Source organism: Antechinus flavipes, chromosome 3 (assembly GCF_016432865.1).
Source record: "Antechinus flavipes isolate AdamAnt ecotype Samford, QLD, Australia chromosome 3, AdamAnt_v2, whole genome shotgun sequence".
NCBI classification, from domain to species: domain Eukaryota; kingdom Metazoa; phylum Chordata; class Mammalia; order Dasyuromorphia; family Dasyuridae; genus Antechinus; species Antechinus flavipes.
The window spans coordinates 284689995-284709834 of record NC_067400.1 but is presented as its reverse complement, the minus strand read 5'-3'; the positions used below and the strand labels follow the sequence as shown (position 1 = coordinate 284709834).

The following is a 19840-nucleotide window of genomic DNA, read 5'->3' as shown; positions in this document are numbered from 1 at the left end:
GTATGCAGAGGCTTAAATTAATTAAAATCTCTAATTACTGTTTTGAACAACATTAATTAATAATATATTTAATACCTTTTGCCTGTAGCCAGAAGAAACATATGGCCAAAAAAAAATATTATTATCTTCTGGATGTTTTCCTTTTTTCCCCACACCTATGTTGAAGCATTCTTTATCACTATGAGAGAGAGTTCTTAGATGACAGAATTAGAGTTGCAAGAGACTTTAGATGCCATATAGTCAAATTCCCGCATTCCAGATCCTCTGACTTCTCATTCAGCAGGAAGACATATTCCGCAATGCTATCTCCCTCACATTAGATCACAGTAACGGAGGTCCCCAATGCCTGCTTCTGTAGTCTTTCCATTATTCTATTCTACTCCCTCTATTTTGTTTATATTTATATATTGTAGCAATTAGTCATTTTGATTGCTTAAGACGTCTGAATAAATAGACCATATTTAATTTGAACACTAAATAGTAACTTCAAAAACATAAGAAAAACCCTGTATGTTCTCAACTCACACACAGTAAAAAGAGTGCTTTGGAATGATGGTCAGAAAACCTGGATTTTTATATCCTGGCTCTGTTTTGTATTACCTGTGCATGTCCTGTGGTGAGCCACTTAGTATCTATGGGATTCAATTTATACATCTGTAAAATTAGGTAATTAGACTAAATGATTTCTCAGATCTCTTCTCACTCTAAATCTATGATCATAAAAACTTTCTACCACCTTTTCTACAAGAAAACTCTTTATATAAGGCTGATGTCACCCTGAATATCAATAGGCTTTTACACAGAGTGACATCAATAAGCTGATATCAATTTCCAATATGCTTGTGGCATTTCCACAAAACTTTTTCTTTTGTGAAAGAAAAGGACAAATATTTCTCATGCAATGCAGATAGATAACAAACCTTTAAGACTTACAAGAAGCTACTGTTTATAGAAGGATGAAGACCTCTAAATTTGCTTGATGACTAATGCTTCTATGTACAGTAGTATGAGCTGTATGTCATTTAACCTTTTCCAACCTCATGTGCTTATAGCAACAAAGCCTTGGAATATAGCTTACTCTCTGAAGAAATAATTATTTCCATGGGTACATGAGCAATTATTAAAAATAATAATAATAAGCACTATCTTCTTCCTTAAATGAACATCATCTTTGCCTCATGACTGAACAGAAAGAACTCAGTCATTGTTTTAAAAATTCAATGGGTTCTTTAAGCCATATTTTATTTTTTGCCAAAGGATTTACAAAAAAAAAAAATTAGTTTTCTTTACTGTTTAAATTTTTTCTAAACCACCACTACTCCACCCAAACCAGGCAACTTTTTCTTTTGCTTCAAATTTGACCTCACCTGCAAAGTGCACTTTTCTGTAAAAAAATTTTAAGGTAAATTCTCATAGCTCATTTTTCACCTGTCAATAGCATTTTCATGAGAGGAGAGAAATCCAGATGGAAACTTAGGTTTTGGTTTTCCTCTATCATTATTTTTCACCAAAGTTAAACAAATGCCATTGCAGCAAATCAGAATGAAAAAAAAAATTTGAATAATCACACAAGCTACACAAACTATTACATGGCTCAGTCTTCCTCACAAGAGGAGACAGAAACAGAAAGCTACAAAGACAGAGAGACCATAATCATTACCCAATTTACACTTTTATGTACAAGAAAAGAAGCCAATGAAAGATCTCTTCCTATGTGAGAAATGTGTCATCATGTCAATAAACAATTTGTTAGAATTCCTTTCTACTATTTAGAATTTCCTGTTATTTTAAACTTAGCTAACTTTTCCCAAGAGCTTTTCTTTGTTACTTGCAACCATGAAAACATATTCAAACTTCAGGACTCAACAAAAGAACCTTTTCCAAGCTCATTGCATTCTTAAATTAGTAGAATAAATGGAATGTAAATGAGGCAACAGATGATAGTCTTGCCTTTTCACCTCTAGCACCTGCTATAGCACATTTGCCATCAGAACTGAATTTCTCTGACACAGCAAACAAATAATCAGTGACTTAATCATAAGCCCTATTGTCATTGCTAGAAATTTTATAGGAGAGAGGGAACTTTATCTGCCCTCTTTTCAAAACCAAAAGAAAAAAAATTCTTAACCTGCTACTCTACTGACACATTTTTTTAAACATAAACAAGAATAACCCTTTCTACATGGGGCCTAGATAATCAGGATAAAAGATGAAAAATGAAGTAAAAAAATCCATTATATCATAAGTGGATATATGAAAAAGCATAGGTATAATTAAAATGTACTTGTTTACAATTTACCAGCTCTTTAACAACCCTCAGTGATATGTCCAAGAGTTAGCTTTAAGCCAAGACACTACTAACTGATATGGTGCATTTAGAAAGTGAGGCTTCAGAAAAGCAGACCTCACCAGGTTGTTTTATCAGCTCTAAGCAAGCCTCAGTGCCAACTAATGGGTTTGAGAGAAGAAAGAAAAGGAAGGATTATTAAGAGAAAGAAGCCAGAAGAGGAAAAATAAGAAGAAGGAAAAAAAGGAAGAGGAAAAAAAAGGTGTTCCAGCATTTGTTGTTGCAGCATTTGCAAAATTTGGCTTAACTGGTATCCATCCAGCAAAGGGCAAAAGAACTAATTTAAAATAATGGAAAATAAAGGTCTGTTCTGTTTTGAATGTTGAGTTTTGTGTTGTGTTTTAGTTGTTGAATGCAATAGATAAGATCCTATTGTGACTGAATTCTCTTTAAAATATAAGAGAAATCTATCCTTTGTCCAGTTCAGAATTGTGAAAGCTGGCTAGTAGGTTGCATTTTGTTGTAGCCTGGCAATATAATCCATCCTGCTTGCTCCGTTCCAGTACTCTGTGGCTTGTTATATTTATTATGTGTGCGCGCGCATGCATGTGTATGTGTGTTTGGGGTGTGTGTGTGTGTGTGTGTGTGTGTGTGTGTGTGTTGGAGGTGGGGACATTAACAATCACTGATAGGAAAGGTATGTGCTATTACTACATTGTAAAGTGTGTTCATGTCCTGTCTTCTGGGATGCCCTGTTTAAATGTGCTAACAAGAGAAAAGTGTCAAAATTTCTCATTGATTGATGATCTTGTCTAACTGCAGTCTTTTTTTTTCTCTGAAAGAAAAAAAGACACAAATTAGTTTGTTTTGTTATTTGTATAACAGAATTATTATATAGTCTCTTTAATGCATGTAAATTATATTAACAACTTATAAAATGCAGAATCAACCTTAATAGTCTCATTATTTAAAAAATGGGAAAAGCAGTCTAGGTTAAAATGTTTTAAGACAAAATTGACATTGTTAGATAATAAAAATCAGAACTATAAGGGAATAAAAAATTATACTACAAAAATACTCCAGCCTTCTTTAAATTCTAAAACTATAATCTGAATCATTCTCCCCTTCACCTCTTTTCTAGAGTTGAAAAGTTAATAATAGAGCATGCCATCCTATGTCTTAACTACTATAATTCACTCTGGTGAGCCTCTCTCCTGTGTCTAACTGTAAAAATCTGGCATAAAATTTTATTTGCCCAGTTTTCTTAGTTTTAACTCTTGCCTGGAGGTAAGTCTAGAGTGACTCAATAATTTTAGGGTTCTTGGCTGGAGTATGTTTTTATGAAATAATATCATACCTCTTTTCTACCCTATTGCATTAGTTAAGTTATTCTATTAATTTGCCCCAGCTTCTAGAACTCTGTTCCTTATATTCTTCTCACCTGATGACTATGTATTCCTTCCACACTATTCTTTGAAGTCAAATCACTACCTTCTTGTTAGTGTGTGAGGCTTCCTATCTTTTAAGCAATCCTATTCACTCACCCCAATCTGTGATGTTAAAAGACAGTGGGTTGAAAGAGCATTAAAAGAACAAGGATTGTAATAGATTTATAACTTATGTTTGAAGTTAGTGTTGGGAATAGGCCTAGTTCAGTATTTAAAAAGTAAATTATTCATTTGTAGAAAACATTAAGCACATTGTGGATTTTTATGTAGGAATAGAGGTAAACCAAAATTATCTCCATTATTTTGATGAAAATACTTCCCCACCACCACCACTACCATAGAGTTTGTCCATATTCTATGAAAAACTTCCCTGATGGAGCCCCCTTAAATTTATTTTATTTTCTTTCAGGTGCAGACCTGTGATTCCATCAATTCAAGAAACTCCCTCCACCAGTGCAGATCAGGAACTCATCTCTAGTTAATCTGAGAGTTGCCTGGGGGCACTGAAATATTAAGTGACCTCCTCAGTGGTCATGTAGAACCTGTACCCACTCTTTCTGCCTTAAAGGCAGCCCCTTGGTTCATTGTGCAATGCTGTCCCTTGGGTGCTTAATGTCAGGAAATAATATCAAATACAAATGAAATATGCTGGTAACCTCAAGAAATTTCCTAAAGAAGGGATGATAGCTCTAACTGAATAAAATCACACTTGTTGGAACATGCTGCCATCAGGAAAATAATTGAATAAGAAATTCATATGAAGCTCTTCTTTAATTCTGAAAGAGATTCATCCTTTTAAATTAAGATAATAGAACTATGATTTTGATAATATGTTGTCTTGGCATCTACGCTATATACTACTTTGTGCTAGCTTTCATTTTTAGGACTTCTCATTAAAATCTACTGCTCTGTGTCAAACAAATAATGGAATAGTTGAGAAACTTTCTGAAAGTTCTATAGAGAAGTCCTAGTGAAGCAATTACAAATGGTATCACTAGACATTAGACACGAAGATTTAGATTTTAAAAGAACACAGAAGATACTGCATTCTGCTTTCACAGACTAAAATTATTAGGATCCTGCAGTGTGACAATAATGATAAGAAATTTTTTTTAAACTTTGTTTTGCCTTATTATACAACTTCGCATCCCTAGGCAAAAAGTGTGTGTGTGTGTGTGTGTGTGTGTGTGTGTGTGTGTGTGTTTTATAATAAATAGAAACAACCTAGAATCCTGGAAAATCTCAGTGAAAAGAAAAAAGGTTGAGAGAGACTTTTCTGCATCTAGTTCTAAAATGCAGAGGAAGAAAAGAAGGAAGGAAGGAAGAAAGGAAGGAAGGAAGGAAGGAAGGAAGGAAGGAAGGAAGGAAGGAAGGAAGGAAGGAAGGAAGGAAGAAGGAAGGAAGGAAGGAAAGAAGGAAGGTGGGAGGGAAGAGAAAGGAAGGAAGAAAAGAAAGAAAGAATCAATTCCCTAGAATTATTTTCTATATAAACTTTCTTTCAGATAGCATTCTGATTTAAAGTACTTTCTTACTAAATTCCATTTTGGTTTTTTCTTTCAATTTGGAGCCATGGCATATATATATATATGGATACTCTTGGAAGATTTATTATAAGTAAAAGATACTTTTACAAGTATCAATACTAGCTGCTATGAATTCTAAAGAAAAACTTTCTTCAATCAGAAATGTCCATAAACTAGCATATCCAATCTCATTGTAATGATAATTTGTCTTTATAATAATGACTCAAAGCACCATGAAAATTGCATTCTGAATCATTCGAAATGATTGTACTTGAAGTCTTCGAGAACTGTCAACAAGTATGAACAAATCAAAGTGCTCTCTTGAGAGGCAGAATGAGATGCCAGATAGAGTGCTAGACTTGAAGTCCAAAAATCTTAACTGATATTTACTGATGATCCCTAAGTGTCTGGGAAGTGACTTAAGATCACTCGGCCTTAATTTCCTTATTTTTTAAATAGAAAGAGTGAAGCAAGATGACCTCTGAAATTTGGATCTAAATCTGTAATACTCATCCGAATATCTGATCAGCCTGGACATTTCCCTCCTTTAAAGAAACTTTTATATAAGATTCTTTATATCATACAGCCAGTTATTTGCAGTTTTGTGAGTGATATTAATATGTTTTCTACATAGTTTATTATTCTAGTTTTCAGATTTAGTTTTAAATGATCCATTTTCATTTTTATAGTAAACAAAGACTGAAGTTGGCTTCGATTTGGTGTAATATGTCAAATAATGACTAATGTTCATTTTCTTTTTTGGATGTTGCAGATGAAATAGGAGAAGAAAACCTAGCAGACTCATTGCAAGATTTATACAAGGCATTGGAGAGAGCCAGCTTGTCACCTCTGGGGGAACACCGAATTTCAACCAAGTTGGAATACAAGAAATCTTTCATAAAAAGGTGTAGTGATCCAATAGTGAATGAAAAACTGCATAGGCTGCGAATTCTAAAAAGCACTTTAAAGGTAGGATTTAAAGCAGAGAAGAAAAAAAATTCATTTTAAAAGTCCATTCTTGAACTAGAAATGAATTACTCTAGCATGGTATAGAAATTCAAACTAAGATATTTTCAACTTTTTGACTTTGATGTTGCTTAGAGGGCATGGGAAACCAATGTGAAAGAGTGGGAAAAGAAAAGCATGACTCTACTATTCTTTTAGTATAATAACTGTATGGAAAGGAGAGAATATCCTGACTTTCTATTAAAATCTCAGATCAAATCCTTTGTGACTTGATTATAGGTGAAAAACAAAAGGTCACATAAAACTATTTTCTGAATACACAGTCTGCTTTTTCTAAATGTTTTAATTTCCTAAGATAAATATTCTATGTGCTGTAATTATCAGAGTGAGTTGCTTAAAGAATAATAAAAATAGTTGCCTTTTTATATAGTTCTGTAAGGTCTGTAAAGTGCTTTGCAAATGTTATTTCATTTGATCCTCACCACAGCCCAGAAAGGTAAGTGTTATTATTATCCCCATTTTCAAGGAAGGAAACTGTAGCAGACAGAGGTTAAGTGATTTGCCAAGGTCACACAGCTATTAAGTGCCTGAGATCCAGGTCTGACTTCAGGTCCAATGCTCTATTAACTGAACCAACGGCCATATAGAAGAAAGCATGATTAAAAACACAAGAGTCCAGAAAGCTGTACTTGTATTTGGGGGGAAATGTCTAATTTTGATGGAGTAGATTACTTGGAAGGAAGATGAGACAATACAAAGGGTATAACTAAAAGGGAGGACCTTAAATGTCAAACAAAAAAGTTTTTAATTTACCTTAGTCATGTAACTGTAAATTTTTTGGAGTAAAGGAGTAACATGGCTATACATGAAATAAATGATAGGAGGCAGAGGCAGACAGTCATATTAGGAGGCTATTACAATATATCAGATAAAAATAATGGGATATAATGAGCAAAGGTGGAAATTTGACTCAGAGAAGGACAGGGATACTTCCTCTCTGGTAGATAAAAAGGGATAAGAGAAATTGGTAATATTGGATTTCAATACCTGGAGTATAAGATTTTGGTAACATGTATTAGATAGTTTTAGTCTTAAGTTCTCTTAAGCTAAGTAAGTCATCTGCCATAGTCATTAGGAGTGAATACACACACACACACACACACACACACACACACACAAGTTTCAGAGCAGCTAGGTGGTGCAGCAGATAGAGTGCCAGGCTGGTATTCTGGAAGATTTATCTTCTTGAGTTCATATTTGGATTCAGACATTTAGTAGCTGTATGTCCTTAGCATACTCTGTTTTCCTTATTTTCCTCATCTGTAAAAACGAGCTGGAGAAGGAAATATGGATGATAGCAGCAAAGGTAAAGAGTGTTATAGATTGTGTGGACCTCAGAAGAGGAAGGATTATTAAGAGATGAAAAGGGAGGAAAAGTCTGGGAACTAGCATCAGGAAGAAAGAAATCTGCCAAATTTTTCTGACTCTAAATGTGGATGAGTAATAAGGAAAGTGATTCCCCAGTAGACTGCAGAAATTTTTAGGACTCTTTGGTAAAATTAAGGAGTAGAAAATAAAAAGAATTAGAAAAACTTGTTGATAATGGAAGGTATATGGGGGTAAGGGAAAGATCATTGTTCAGTGTTTCAGTCAGTTAACCCTCCTCTAGAGAAAAATGCTATTAGGCATAGTAGAAGTCGCTTAGAAAACAAGCAGAGAAGTAAAAATTTTTTAGACTAACAATCAGTTCAGAAGGTAACATAGGCACAACTTGTTTTGATGACTAGGATTAAAAAAATGAATGTGATAAGAAGCAAATTATTAATACAGGAAATTATTAATATAGGAAATGAAACTACTTAATTATTAGAATGTAGGCAGTAGAAGTTAAAATATTAATCCAAAATTTTTGATGGAATATGTATTAACTATGTTTTTTTTTTTCCAGGCTAGAGAAGGAGAAGTAGCCATTATAGATAAAGTTCTAGACAATCCAGATTTGACATCTAAAGACTTTCAAGAGTGGAAGGAGATGTACCTTGATCTCTTCTTGGATATCTGTCAAAAAAGCACCCCAAATGACCCATTAAATGTTTCTTCTGAAGTAGATGTACTTATATCCTCTCTAGTGCATACCCATTCATACATTGAAACGCATGTGTAAGCGTCTTGTCTTCACTCCATCTGCCACAGTCCTGTCCTTTGAACAAGTGCATAAGGTAGTTTTTATATTCATGTGTGGGAAACTTGGTAAATTATATTTTAATGTTGCTGAACTATATGAAGTAAACCTCATGATATCACTGTCTTTAATGAACATTTGTATATTTTATATGCGACCAGTGCTCGGCTTGTGTTTATCTTGTGCAAAATAAATCCGTCTTTAATAATTTAAAATTAATTTTTGCAAATAGCTGTGGAGACAGAAAGAACTCAAGTAGTAAATCCTGAAGACAGTTTACTATTGGACCTTTGCTGTCCCTTTAAGTTAATTTTATATGAAACAAAACTTTAGAACTAAATCACATTTTTCAGATGCAGACATCTTGTGGGAAAGAACATAAATCTTTTATATTTATTAAAATGTGCTAAGAATTTTCTTAAACACTGCACAAAGTTTAATGCTGTAGTTTTATTTTTGTGAAATGTAGGTTAGTACAAAAGAGAGATAAGCAGAATAGAAAATCATTGCTATAAGAAAAGTTCAGGTATAAGATATCCATGTCTTAATAGCTAATTAACTTTTGAAAGCTAGAAAATGAAAATGTTATTGCAAATCTACAGGAACACTAAATGGTATATCAGGGGAAAGCTTTGTAAATTTTTTTTTGTAAAAAAAGAAAACCAAAATCAAAGAGATAGCTGCTTTATTTTTTCTTGGTTTAAATCTTTCTTTATTTTTCTAGTGATGGGATGTTGTGAGAGTGTATAGGAATTTAAGTATTGATTTTTTTTTAACAGATTTAACTCACCTAATAAGGCAGCTACACAAGTAACACCAACCTCATATTTTGGAACTATAATTAAAAAAAGTCACCAAATATAAATTCAACAAATTAATTTTACAGTTAGCTTACTTGTTTTCCTTATTAATGAATTTAACTAAGTAATTACATTTAGAGACAAGGAAGCAAAAATAACTGCTAAGTAAAAATTTGGATTATTAAAAATTTGGGAAATATCGATGAAAAAATTAAAATGTACTCTGTGTGGGGCAAAAGGGTACTGTCTATTAAGAAATGTTCCAGTGAGTTATATGTGTGAGAAAAACAATGGACATTTTTCTTATATTCTTGAAATGTTCTATAAAATGAAGTGTGTATGTGGGAAATTCCTCTTCATATATTTATAATTATTAGCTTGTTTTTGAACGTGATCTCAGCATGATGATGATTGTGCTGCTTCTCAGTGTCTGGCTGCATAGTTTAAAAGTCACAATTTGATATTTTCAGAGGAGGGGTCATCCCCTCCCCATGACTGTCTATCCTGAGACTTACTTTTAATCAGCTTTATTACTGTAGCCTGTTAAGCTCAGTGAATGTACCTTAATCTTGAAGAGCTCAGATACTTTCCAGTGATTATCCTCGCTGTGGAAGAGGGAGTGAAAGCTACACAGGGGAGCCTTCTTTTGTTTGCTTTAAAAAAAAATTACATATGAATTGCTATTGTTTTGCAGACTTTGCACAATTGTACAGGGAAAGTGGCCTTTCTGCAGCCCATTTTCAGTACTTCTATATGTAATCAAAATGGATGAGGAATCACATTTAATGTTCATATGATATAGGATTTGAGGTCCAGTGTATTATTTTTGTCATTTAAAAAATCTATTTGTACAAAATAAACAAAATCAACATTTACTTACTGCATGAGTACTGACACTGACGCATTAAATTTGTGGATTTGTACATTTAGTTTGTTTTTTTTAACGCTTATCTTGAAATGAAGTGTGTGCTCTTCTAACAAGCAGCAAAAGGCCTGTTGTTGTTTAATGGACCAAAAACATATAAATATATTCATAAAAACATTTGACACCAATGGATGGGTTATGCACATAGGACAGGTGATATTATATAGCCACCAGGCAATTAAAGAAAGGATCTAGTGGTCTGTTGCTATGTAACAGTTCTTCTGCCTAAACTTTTCTTTGTTTAAGTGTAAAAAAAAAATCTTTATACATTTAAAACATTCATGGATAGCCTGGCATGAAAGTGTGCATTTGAACCATTCATTGTGATGCCTTCTTGAACAGCATTTCAAATGCTAGCCTGACTATATTCATTTTTATTAAGCACCTACTGTAGGTGCTGTATTTACACAGGACCTGGAAGGTAAAAGAGAGCACTGTAGTGAGAAGTCAGAACAAATGCAGCTTTCAAAAGAATACTTAATTTATTAATATAAAACTTTTATGGATTTCATACCCCTGTAACTTAGTCATTTAGTCATCCTGCTATATTAAGTAGTTTGAATGTTATGCTGTGAGTGGCCAAGGTTGTTTGGTTTAAACAAACATTCTCTCTGAGACCTTTAAAAACTGAATTTCCCAGTTCATTTTGAACAAAATTAAATCTTCACCTTACTGTGTATTCTAAAAGGGAGAGAAAGACAGACAGAGAGAGAGAGAGAGAGAGAGAGAGAAAGAGAGAGAGAGAGAGAGAGAGAGAAATCAAGAAACATTCGGCATATCTCAAGAATTTTCACTTAAGGACGGATACAGAAAATACTTTATTTACTATTAGATCCCCATATTAACTCTCTTCATTATGTACCATAAAAGTGTTAATGATACTAAAATTTGATCCAAAATCATGCCAGAAATTTAAAAACAATAAAACACTCTATCTAAAGGCCATGCCACAAAAGTTACTTTCCCAAAGGTTTTGTCTCTCAGTTCCGTATTTTCATGAGACATTAGAGTATAACCACAATTATACTTATGATATAGAAAATCATATTTCTCCTTCCAACAATTTTATTCTGTTTAATGAGGATTGTCTTACTCCACAATTTACCAAAATTAATATCATTCTATTTTTGTTAACATTTTCCAATACTTGAAATACTTCACTTTTTATTTTCTTTCTTTAGCTTTGGCACAAAGATGATTTCCATTTAATACCTTGTAAAACTAATTTTAAGTGAGTTTTTTTTTTAAATAAAAAAGATTTAACTACTCCAAAATTTTTGCTAACCCAGTTCTATTCTTCCAAGAAATCAGGCTGCTGAAGCTAAATCACCTTTCCTATCTTCTCTTTACTCCCATCGTAGGGGGGAGGAGGAAGAGGGGGAAGGAGTGGGAGAAGGAGAATATCTTCTGGGATTTAATGTTAAGCTGAAACTGCCTTCAGTTTAATACTTCAATATTTCCATAACCTCTGGTCTCTGCAATCTCATAAGGTTTAAAGATTCATTGGACGAGACTTATCATCTTGGGAACAATGTGCTAGTCAGTTACACCTATTTTCATAACTGCGTCCTGAAATGAGATGAGCATGATTTAATGCGCCCCAGCCTGTGTTTCCACTTTCTTTATCTTTTCTACCCTTTCCTCTACCTCTTCTGACAGTTGTAACACTGCACACTTAAGGCCGCTCCAAGCCTGCGGCATGTTGCAACCAATATCTTCCCAGCAGTCGAGGTCCAAGTCATAGCCTACCACGTTGCGGGTGGGCACTTGTCTGGAATTTTGCCATTTTAACCCACCTAGTAGAAGTGCAGTCTCCTCCACCACCGCTAGTCCATAGCAAAAACGGTCATAGAGCAGGGGCCGCAAGCGAGTCCACTCATCTACTTCGGGATCGTAGCGTTCAATGTCTAAGAAGGACTCATAGAGCCCCAGAAAAGCAAACACCGCGCCACGTAGCGTAGCCATTTGGTGCCCAAAGCGGGAGACGTTCATGGATGCCCTTTTACTCCATACCCTCTCCTGTGGACTTAGAGCGTACACATCCGAGATGCTGGCACTTCGTTCCAAATCTCCAACCTTCGGCCGCCCTCTGAGCTTGCCCCCGGATATATAAACAGTGCCACAGGCCCCTACTGCCCCGGCATGACCATACACTGCACGCGGCAACTCCTTGGCCGCTGTCCAGCGGTCTCGGCCCAAGTCGTACATCTCCACAGAGGCTAGGGCATCTCCATCTGCGCCCACACCCCCGACGGCTAAGAGGTTGTCTCCCACAAAGCCGCACCAGAAATAGGCCCGGGCCTTTTGCATGGCGGGCATAGGAGCCCACACGTGGAAATGCGCATCATAGCGGTGCACTTGAGCTGTGACCTCCAGAGGAACGGTTGGAGACAGAGAAGAGGAGCTGCCTGCCGGACTCTCCCCTCCCAGTACGTAAAGGAAGTTGCCAATAGTACACACGCAGTGTCCCTGCAACGGGGCAGGCAGCCTGGTGAGGTTGCGCCAGTGGTGGTTGTACACGTCGAAGGAGACCACATCTTGGGTCAGTTCCCACTCATCCACTTCTCCAGGTTGCACCTCCTGTTCAACCTCTTCATCTGAAGCTTCGCTGATGCTATCTCTTTCCTCTTCTTGAGGGATTTGTGCATCTTCAGCACCTTGAGTCACGGCCTCCTTGGCCCGGCGTCCCCCAACCAGTAAGATGCGGGTTCGGGAGTTCCTGCAACTAGTCTGCTCGCTCTGCATTAAGGGCTGGCGGGAGATGGCTGTATGATAGCTGATAGCCTGGATAATTAGACCCTTCACTCGGGTAGGAAGACTGAGGCCTGAGCCCGAATAGACCTGACGAAGCAGTTCGAGGGGCACCAGACCGAAACGAATGCGTTCCAGAAGACTGGAGCAGTGCGGAAGGCGTTCGGCCGCGGGATCCTGAAGCAACCAGCTCAGCGCCAGGTTCAGTAAATGGGCCTCGGCCACGTATGGCACGTCTGGGGAGCCCAGTACCGCCTTAAGCGAGACTGGGTTAAGCTCCAGAAGCCCCACCTCTTCGGGGCCCCTGTCCAGCAGCTCTCGCATGTGGCGCCCGATGAAGTTTTCGGCCGCTGACAGCGTGTCAGCCAGGCCAAAGCGGGTGGAGAGGTTGGCCACAAAGCAACAGTTCTCCAGGCCCAGGTGACTTACCAAGTAGTGACTGCAGAGGCCTATAGCCTCACTCACTTGCAGGTAGGTGGCGGCCTCTAGCGTGTCTTCCAGCGTGTCCATGGACAAGGGCAGCCAGGCAGTGTAGATGAAGTCCAAGAGGCGCTGAAGACCACTGGCCGAGGGCACTTGCAGGTGGATAACGGGGGCCCTAGACTCCTGCGTATAGCTTTTGAAAAGAGCTTTAAAATAGTCACTTGAGCACGCCAGGAGCGACCTGTGCGCCTGGAACTCTCTGCCTTCAGCCTCCAGCTTCACATCGCACAAAAAGCCCTCTTCACGCAGGGCCTGATAGTGGGTGAGGATGGCCCCTCCGTGAGCTTTGCAGTAGGACAGAAAGTAACTCATGGTGCAACATGCAAAGGAGAACAGGTTGGGAAAACGGCTAAATCAAGAACAAGCCAAACACCCCCAAACACATCCCACACAAATAAACGAGCTCAGGTACAAATCACCGGAGTGGTGGTCCCTACTAGATTACCGGAGTTGGCAAGTGCCCTTCATAGTCCCGATCATTTTCATCTTTCATCTAAGTCTGAAAGTTGCCATCCTCCTGATTGAGATGAGGTGAGATCTTTCAAGACAGTTGTGAAAATGGAGTAAGGCTTCAACTACTTCAGTTTGAGTAGGCCTGAAGGACTTCAAGCATTAAATCAAGGGAATAATTAAGTTCCCTTCCTGCTATCTTCCCATGACATCAGCGTTTCTCTATTTCAGTCAAATATGGGTAACTATGTACTTATTGGTCAAGTTCAATTTCTTGGGTAGTTCCCGTGTTTAGAATGTAAGATCCTCAGCCAATAAGGATGAGGGTCAGTGGTGGGAGGGGGTATTTGCGTTAGGGATTAAAAGTGTTGACCCTGCCCCCAGGGGCTTCCTCCCTTCCATTGTTTGCTCCATGGGTAGGACGTCCTTCTCCCGAGAATATATAATAAACTTTGCTTTACTTCTAGAGATCTTTACAGCTTTTTTTTTTTTTATTAAAATGATGATTCCCTCACCATTTCTGAACCACACACTCCCCTTCTCCTAGCACAGGTGAGCCATGCGTTGGTTAGGAAAGGTTTCCCATACCTCAGAAAGCCCACGGGAAATAAGAAGATGGAATCCACCGGACTTGGAGCGGTTCCAGCTTCAAGAGATTGGGGGACTGCTGGGTCAGAGAAGCTTTTTAGAAATGCAGCCTTTAAGAGGGAGTTCCCTACGGCCCACCAAGGACAGTTGTGGGGCCGCACCATCACCTGAATGAAAGGAGCTGCTGTGTCCCCCGCTGCCCCTATCTCCTAATCAGATGTATCTTCGAACTCTTGACAGGCTGAGGCAAAAAAGCAACAACAGATGTGCAGACGCGGTGGAATTGAGTAGGATGTGGAAGTGGAAGGCTCTCCTCTCCGTCAGCACCTAGCCCCTCTCAGTCAGCCCTGAGTCTCGGCCAACCAACTGCAGGTGGTCCAGGTTCAGAATTTTCCTGCTAATACACACGCCCGCATTCGCTCACACACATACACAACGAGGGCCGGGGACAACTGGCTCCTGGGGTGGGGGATGCGGGGTGATCTTTTACTCCTGCTCCGTGTGAGGGATTAAATCAGACCCGACGGGATTAAAGCGGGAGGCCAGGCAAGTAAATACGTTTAGTCACTGGTATAATTGGACATGCTTGGCCACCCATGCCCAGTGCCGTACATATTATCACTGTAGCTCATAGATACAGGAATAGAGCGCAGACACAATCCTTTCCTTCCATACCAAGCGGTTTGTCCTAGCCCTTCTCGCTCCGCCTCCTGGCCTTACAGTTTTGGGTTGTAAATCAAGGACCGAGACTTAGAGAGCTGAAACTTTCGACTTTGAATGACCTAACTGGAAATCACGAGGATGACCCTTCTCAGGAATAGAACAAAGCTACACTTGGGATGGGGGCGGGGATGGAGAATGGAAGAGAGCGGAGTGGAGGGGAGGGTTAAGTGTCCCAGAAGACCTAATTAATACAGGAGCTTTGTTCTACTCGAAAGCTTGTGTCACCCAGATCCCAGGGTTTGGGGCAGCATTGTTTCACGAATTCAGCTGGGAAAGGGTTCGCGAAAGATCAACTTTCAGTTTGGAGTAGATTCTAATTAAACCGCAGTAAAGAAGGATTAAACAGTGTTATTTTCACAGTAACACCCAGGAGATTCAAAAGGAGGTCCTGCTGAGTTGAGATCTAGCATCCGTGGGGTTAAGCAACCTCTGGGTCATGAAGCTGTCTTATAGCAGCCGGTAACAAGTCAGTGAAACCTGGACTTTCCAATCATTTGATTAGAAATTGAGGATTTTCAAAGTCAGAATTCCTTTTGTTGGCATCTCATAGGGGCAATGAAGTGGAAGGTATGATTTCCCATTGCTAAATGGGTACTCCACTACCAATTTATACATTTGCATGTTCAAGTCTAATCTTTTTTTTTTTTTTTTTGCAAAGAGCAAGTTGGGAGGGACTTGTTTTTAATGTGCTTGAACAGTTTTCTTTAAGAAATAGATATCCAATAATTTCTTCAGACTCATGTCCCTGCTTTGTTACTTGATCTAATAGCTGGTCAATCATCCTTTACTGCAGAATGAGATAATGGGTATTTTGGAACTCTTTAGAGGTTGATGTTTGATTTTTTTTTTCTTGGAATTATTCTTAGAAGCTGCAGGAAAAAGAAACCCTACCAGCTTCTGCCGAAATGTGGAGATGAAGGAGGGAGGGTGTTAAGTTTTATTTCTGATACAAATAAAATAGTGTTTTTTCTTACCATCCTCATAGTTTTAAATAAGCAAATTTGTTTAATTAAGAGATCAATAAAAATTAGGGGTTTCCTATTACCCCAATGTGGAATGTTTGTGTTTAAAATTTATTTCTTATTTTAGTTTGTTTTTAGTAAGTTTAAGATTTAATAAATAGCATCTGGAAGAACTTGTATTTCTAACTTCATAACTTGTATTTTATTAAAAAGATCAACAATCTCCAAGTAGAAGGAAAGTTCACCATTGTTTTACTCATTTCCTATATTCTCTGATCTCCAATGTCTTAAAAGTTTTTAGTAAATTTCTGAGAGCTTCCTTACTTATCTTCCTAGTGTTCTCTCTTCACCAATTTGGGACATTAAAAAAAATGCAGTAAATAAACATCATTAGGAATATTTTTATATCATAGAAACTGAGAAAAAGACATAAAGGTTAATTTTCATTTTTCAAAACTGTAAAATTCAAGACTGGTCTCAGATTGAAAATTGTTTAAACGCTACAGACGTATATTTTAAGATTAAAAAAGCAGGATGTAAGTGAGGCAGGGAATCATAAATTTCTTTTTAATATTAGGATCCTTGGTTTCAAAGCAAACTAACAGTCTGTATTTCATAATGAATTCAAGAGGCCTTTATTTAAATTCAAAGAACATTAGAGCAGAAAGAGATTTAAAAGATCAACTCATCCAACCCTTTTTAAAGATGTAGAAACTGAGGCCAACAGTGACTTGTTTGTGGTTATATGACTTCTTAGAAGCAAACTTTGGCCTATAACAAAGGACTCCTGACTCCTGATCCAGAACTTTTTCTGCCATGCTACTTAATGTAATGTTAAACAAAATAATTGGTATCATATACAATAACTATAAAAATATCACATGAAGGATCAAATAGCATTAAAATACAGGTTTTAATTATTTTAAATCTATCAATTCTGTCAAATCCTAAACAATAACAACAAAAAAAAATACTAAGATGAAAGATGAAGTATTTACACACTAACAAGTGTGTAAATATTCCAGTTAAGTCAAAATACATGAAAGAACTTTGGATTTAAATGTAGCATAAAGTTTAAGAGATATGAATAAAATAAGGTGTGGTGGTATGTTGTTGTTGTTGTTGTTTTTCCAATTTAAAATAAATCATTGTAACACCAAGTTTTATATAACAAGGCTAATTCCTCATCCTGGCCAATAGCCCATTCTTATGCTGCTTTGCTGATGTGGATACAGTCAATTCTGTTGAATGAGAAATTCTGTATAATAGATATGTTCACAAGTTCCTGTCTATTTAAAAGATGAAGCAGTCAATATATTTAAAGGTGTTGTCCTTTCAGTAAGGTATTTATGTATCATACCAGTATTTGAATACCTGTACAATGTTATACATTCTTAATAAAATTCTAAATGGTTTTCCAAATGCTGTGTTGAAACAGTTTGAGTCCTAGAAATTGTTTATTGGGATGAAGGGAAGGTTGCTAAAAGGTGCTTTTTGGGTAGGCCTAAATAATGTAGCAAAGAAAAAACCAGCTTTAACTTCTATATTTATTTCAATAGTCGCATTAAAAAATTCTTATGGAAACTTGATATGCTCTTAAGTAAAACAGATTGTACACTATACATCATTTCATTAAATGGATTTTAGTGATTATCCAATTATACCTTTTTTTTAACCTTTCTTTGCATTTTACATTTCTTTACTATTAATCACCAGTTAAACATTTTAAAATAATACTATTTATGCCTTGCTTTTTAGTCACGGATTTACTTTAAAACTCCATTTTCCTGTATCACACACATTTCTGGAAAGATCTATATTGTATCAAACTGTAAATCAGGGATCTTTAATCTGTTTTGTGTGCCATGGAGCCCTTAGACCATTTGGTGAAAACTATAAACACTTCTCTCAATAATATTTTCAAATGTAGCCATAAAAAAAAAAAGTATCAAAAAAATCTATAGAATTACAAAAGAAAAAATTTGTATTGAAATATAGTTATCAAAAAATTATAAAGGTCATGGGTCTCAGATTAAGAAATTTTTGCTCTAAATTAACATTCACAGTTATATTATGGAACTATGGTAAAAGAAAACTTTTCGCATTTTGTAGAAAAAAATTCTTAATTCAACCTTTTTAGGAATTTTATCTTCCTAGACATCTTCAATATTTAGAAGAACTCAAGTAATAGTATATTTTATTAAGTGATCTGTAATTTCAGCATTTGTAGGTCTGCCAAGTGGACAAGCCTTAACACTATAGCTTTCTACTAATTCATAAACCAAGAGCCTAAATAATAGTCATATTTACCACATACCACCCCCACACAAAAACAGCTGGGAAGTTTACTCAATCATTAACTATCTTTGTGGTGTGCCAACTTCACTAACAGCTGTATCTGAGTGTGTATTCAACTCAGCATTTATGAAAAAGACAGCCAGACAACTGTGAAAATCCAGAGGCCTGGGAGATAAAGAAAAAGGGGCAGAAGGATTGAATAGTGCCATTGGTTTTCATTCAGAAGTACTCCAAGGTCACCCAGTGCATCTTGATCCATTGTCTGTCTTTTCCACTTGTCTTGCCACTGCAGATCCATGACTGGAGAGTGTGGCTGAGGACTTTTTGAAGCTGTTTCACCTAAATCCAGTTCATGCACAAGTCAAGACGTCATCCTGTGATATCATTTCTGGTTATCAAGAACAAAAGGCAAACAATATGTAGTTTTTAGAGAAATCTGGACTTCTCTCACCTTAGAGAATATGTAGTTCAGGGTACTTAACTTTTTTTGTATCATGAACTCCTTTGGCAATCTATCCATTCCTTATCAAAATAAAATACCTTTAAATTCATGAAATAAAATACACAGAATTAGGAAGAAAAATAATTTTAATGAAATAGTTATCCCCCCCCAATTTTTTTTTTTTGATTCACATACTCAAGGTTAAGAACTTTTGATCTATTCCAACCACTTTCTCTAGAATGCCAAAGTTGGAATCAAGTTGGGTTCAAATCTTGTTTCACTTTTCACTTAACCTGCACATTTCACTTAACCTTTCCATACCTCAGTCTGTTCTTCTGTAACATAAACGTACAGGATTAAATATCATGTCCCTGGTGAGCTGGTATACAGAATCAGCAGCATTTTATACCTTTCTTATTTAACATTGCAATTGTGAGTCTCCTGTGCAATGATGAGATATTGTCAACGTATGTTTTTTTCTTTTATGTTTTGGGGTTTTTTGTTGTTTTGTTTTGCAACACACTGTATTGCCAGTATTTTTTATTACTTTTAAGCTGTTTTTTATTTCACATTTTATATTTAGTTTATATTAATTTTGCTATTTAAATGGATTAGATGCCACTTTACTAGTAAAGACATTTTATCCCCAAAAAACTGAAAATATATTCATCCTTTTAACCTCTTTAGACAATGTTGGGAACACCAATAAATAATCATTGGTATTTTCTAAGAGAAATCACAGATGGAGACAATGTCTAAACAATGATAACTTATTGATTACATCATTTTGTGGCAGTGGCTCTGAAAGGCCTGCTATGACATAATAGCACATAATGCTGATTTGCCCATTGTCCAATATACACCAAACAGAGGCTTAGTCTAAAACAGAGAAACTATTCATTATTTTTGACCATAGGCTGACCTTTCTATTACATATGATTGCATGGGGTGGTCTTTCTGATATGAATACTTGTTTTGTTCTAGAAACTGAATTAAAACCATCTATTATTGC

The 19840-nt window shown here is 36.6% G+C and overlaps 2 protein-coding genes across 8 annotated transcripts in view; one reads left to right on the top strand and one right to left on the bottom strand.

The window, feature by feature from the left end:
• The window catches only part of CNKSR2 (connector enhancer of kinase suppressor of Ras 2), a 310360-nt gene extending 300231 nt beyond the window's left edge, over nucleotides 1-10129 (top strand). For all 7 annotated transcript variants that reach the window (XM_051985120.1, XM_051985117.1, XM_051985122.1 and 4 more), the window contains 2 exons: nucleotides 6031-6227; nucleotides 8173-10129. In XM_051985120.1, the coding sequence (XP_051841080.1) occupies nucleotides 6031-6227; nucleotides 8173-8388 (413 nt within the window). In that variant the 3' untranslated portion in view covers nucleotides 8389-10129. The remainder of the gene's footprint in view (nucleotides 1-6030; nucleotides 6228-8172) is intronic.
• An 801-nt stretch (nucleotides 10130-10930) lies between these two features.
• KLHL34 (kelch like family member 34) lies at nucleotides 10931-19436 on the bottom strand. Its single transcript, XM_051985127.1, has one exon. The coding sequence runs from the start codon at nucleotides 13675-13677 to the stop codon at nucleotides 11722-11724; it is 1956 nt and encodes a 651-aa protein (XP_051841087.1). The 5' UTR covers nucleotides 13678-19436; the 3' UTR covers nucleotides 10931-11721.
• Between the last annotated feature and the right edge of the window lie 404 nt (nucleotides 19437-19840).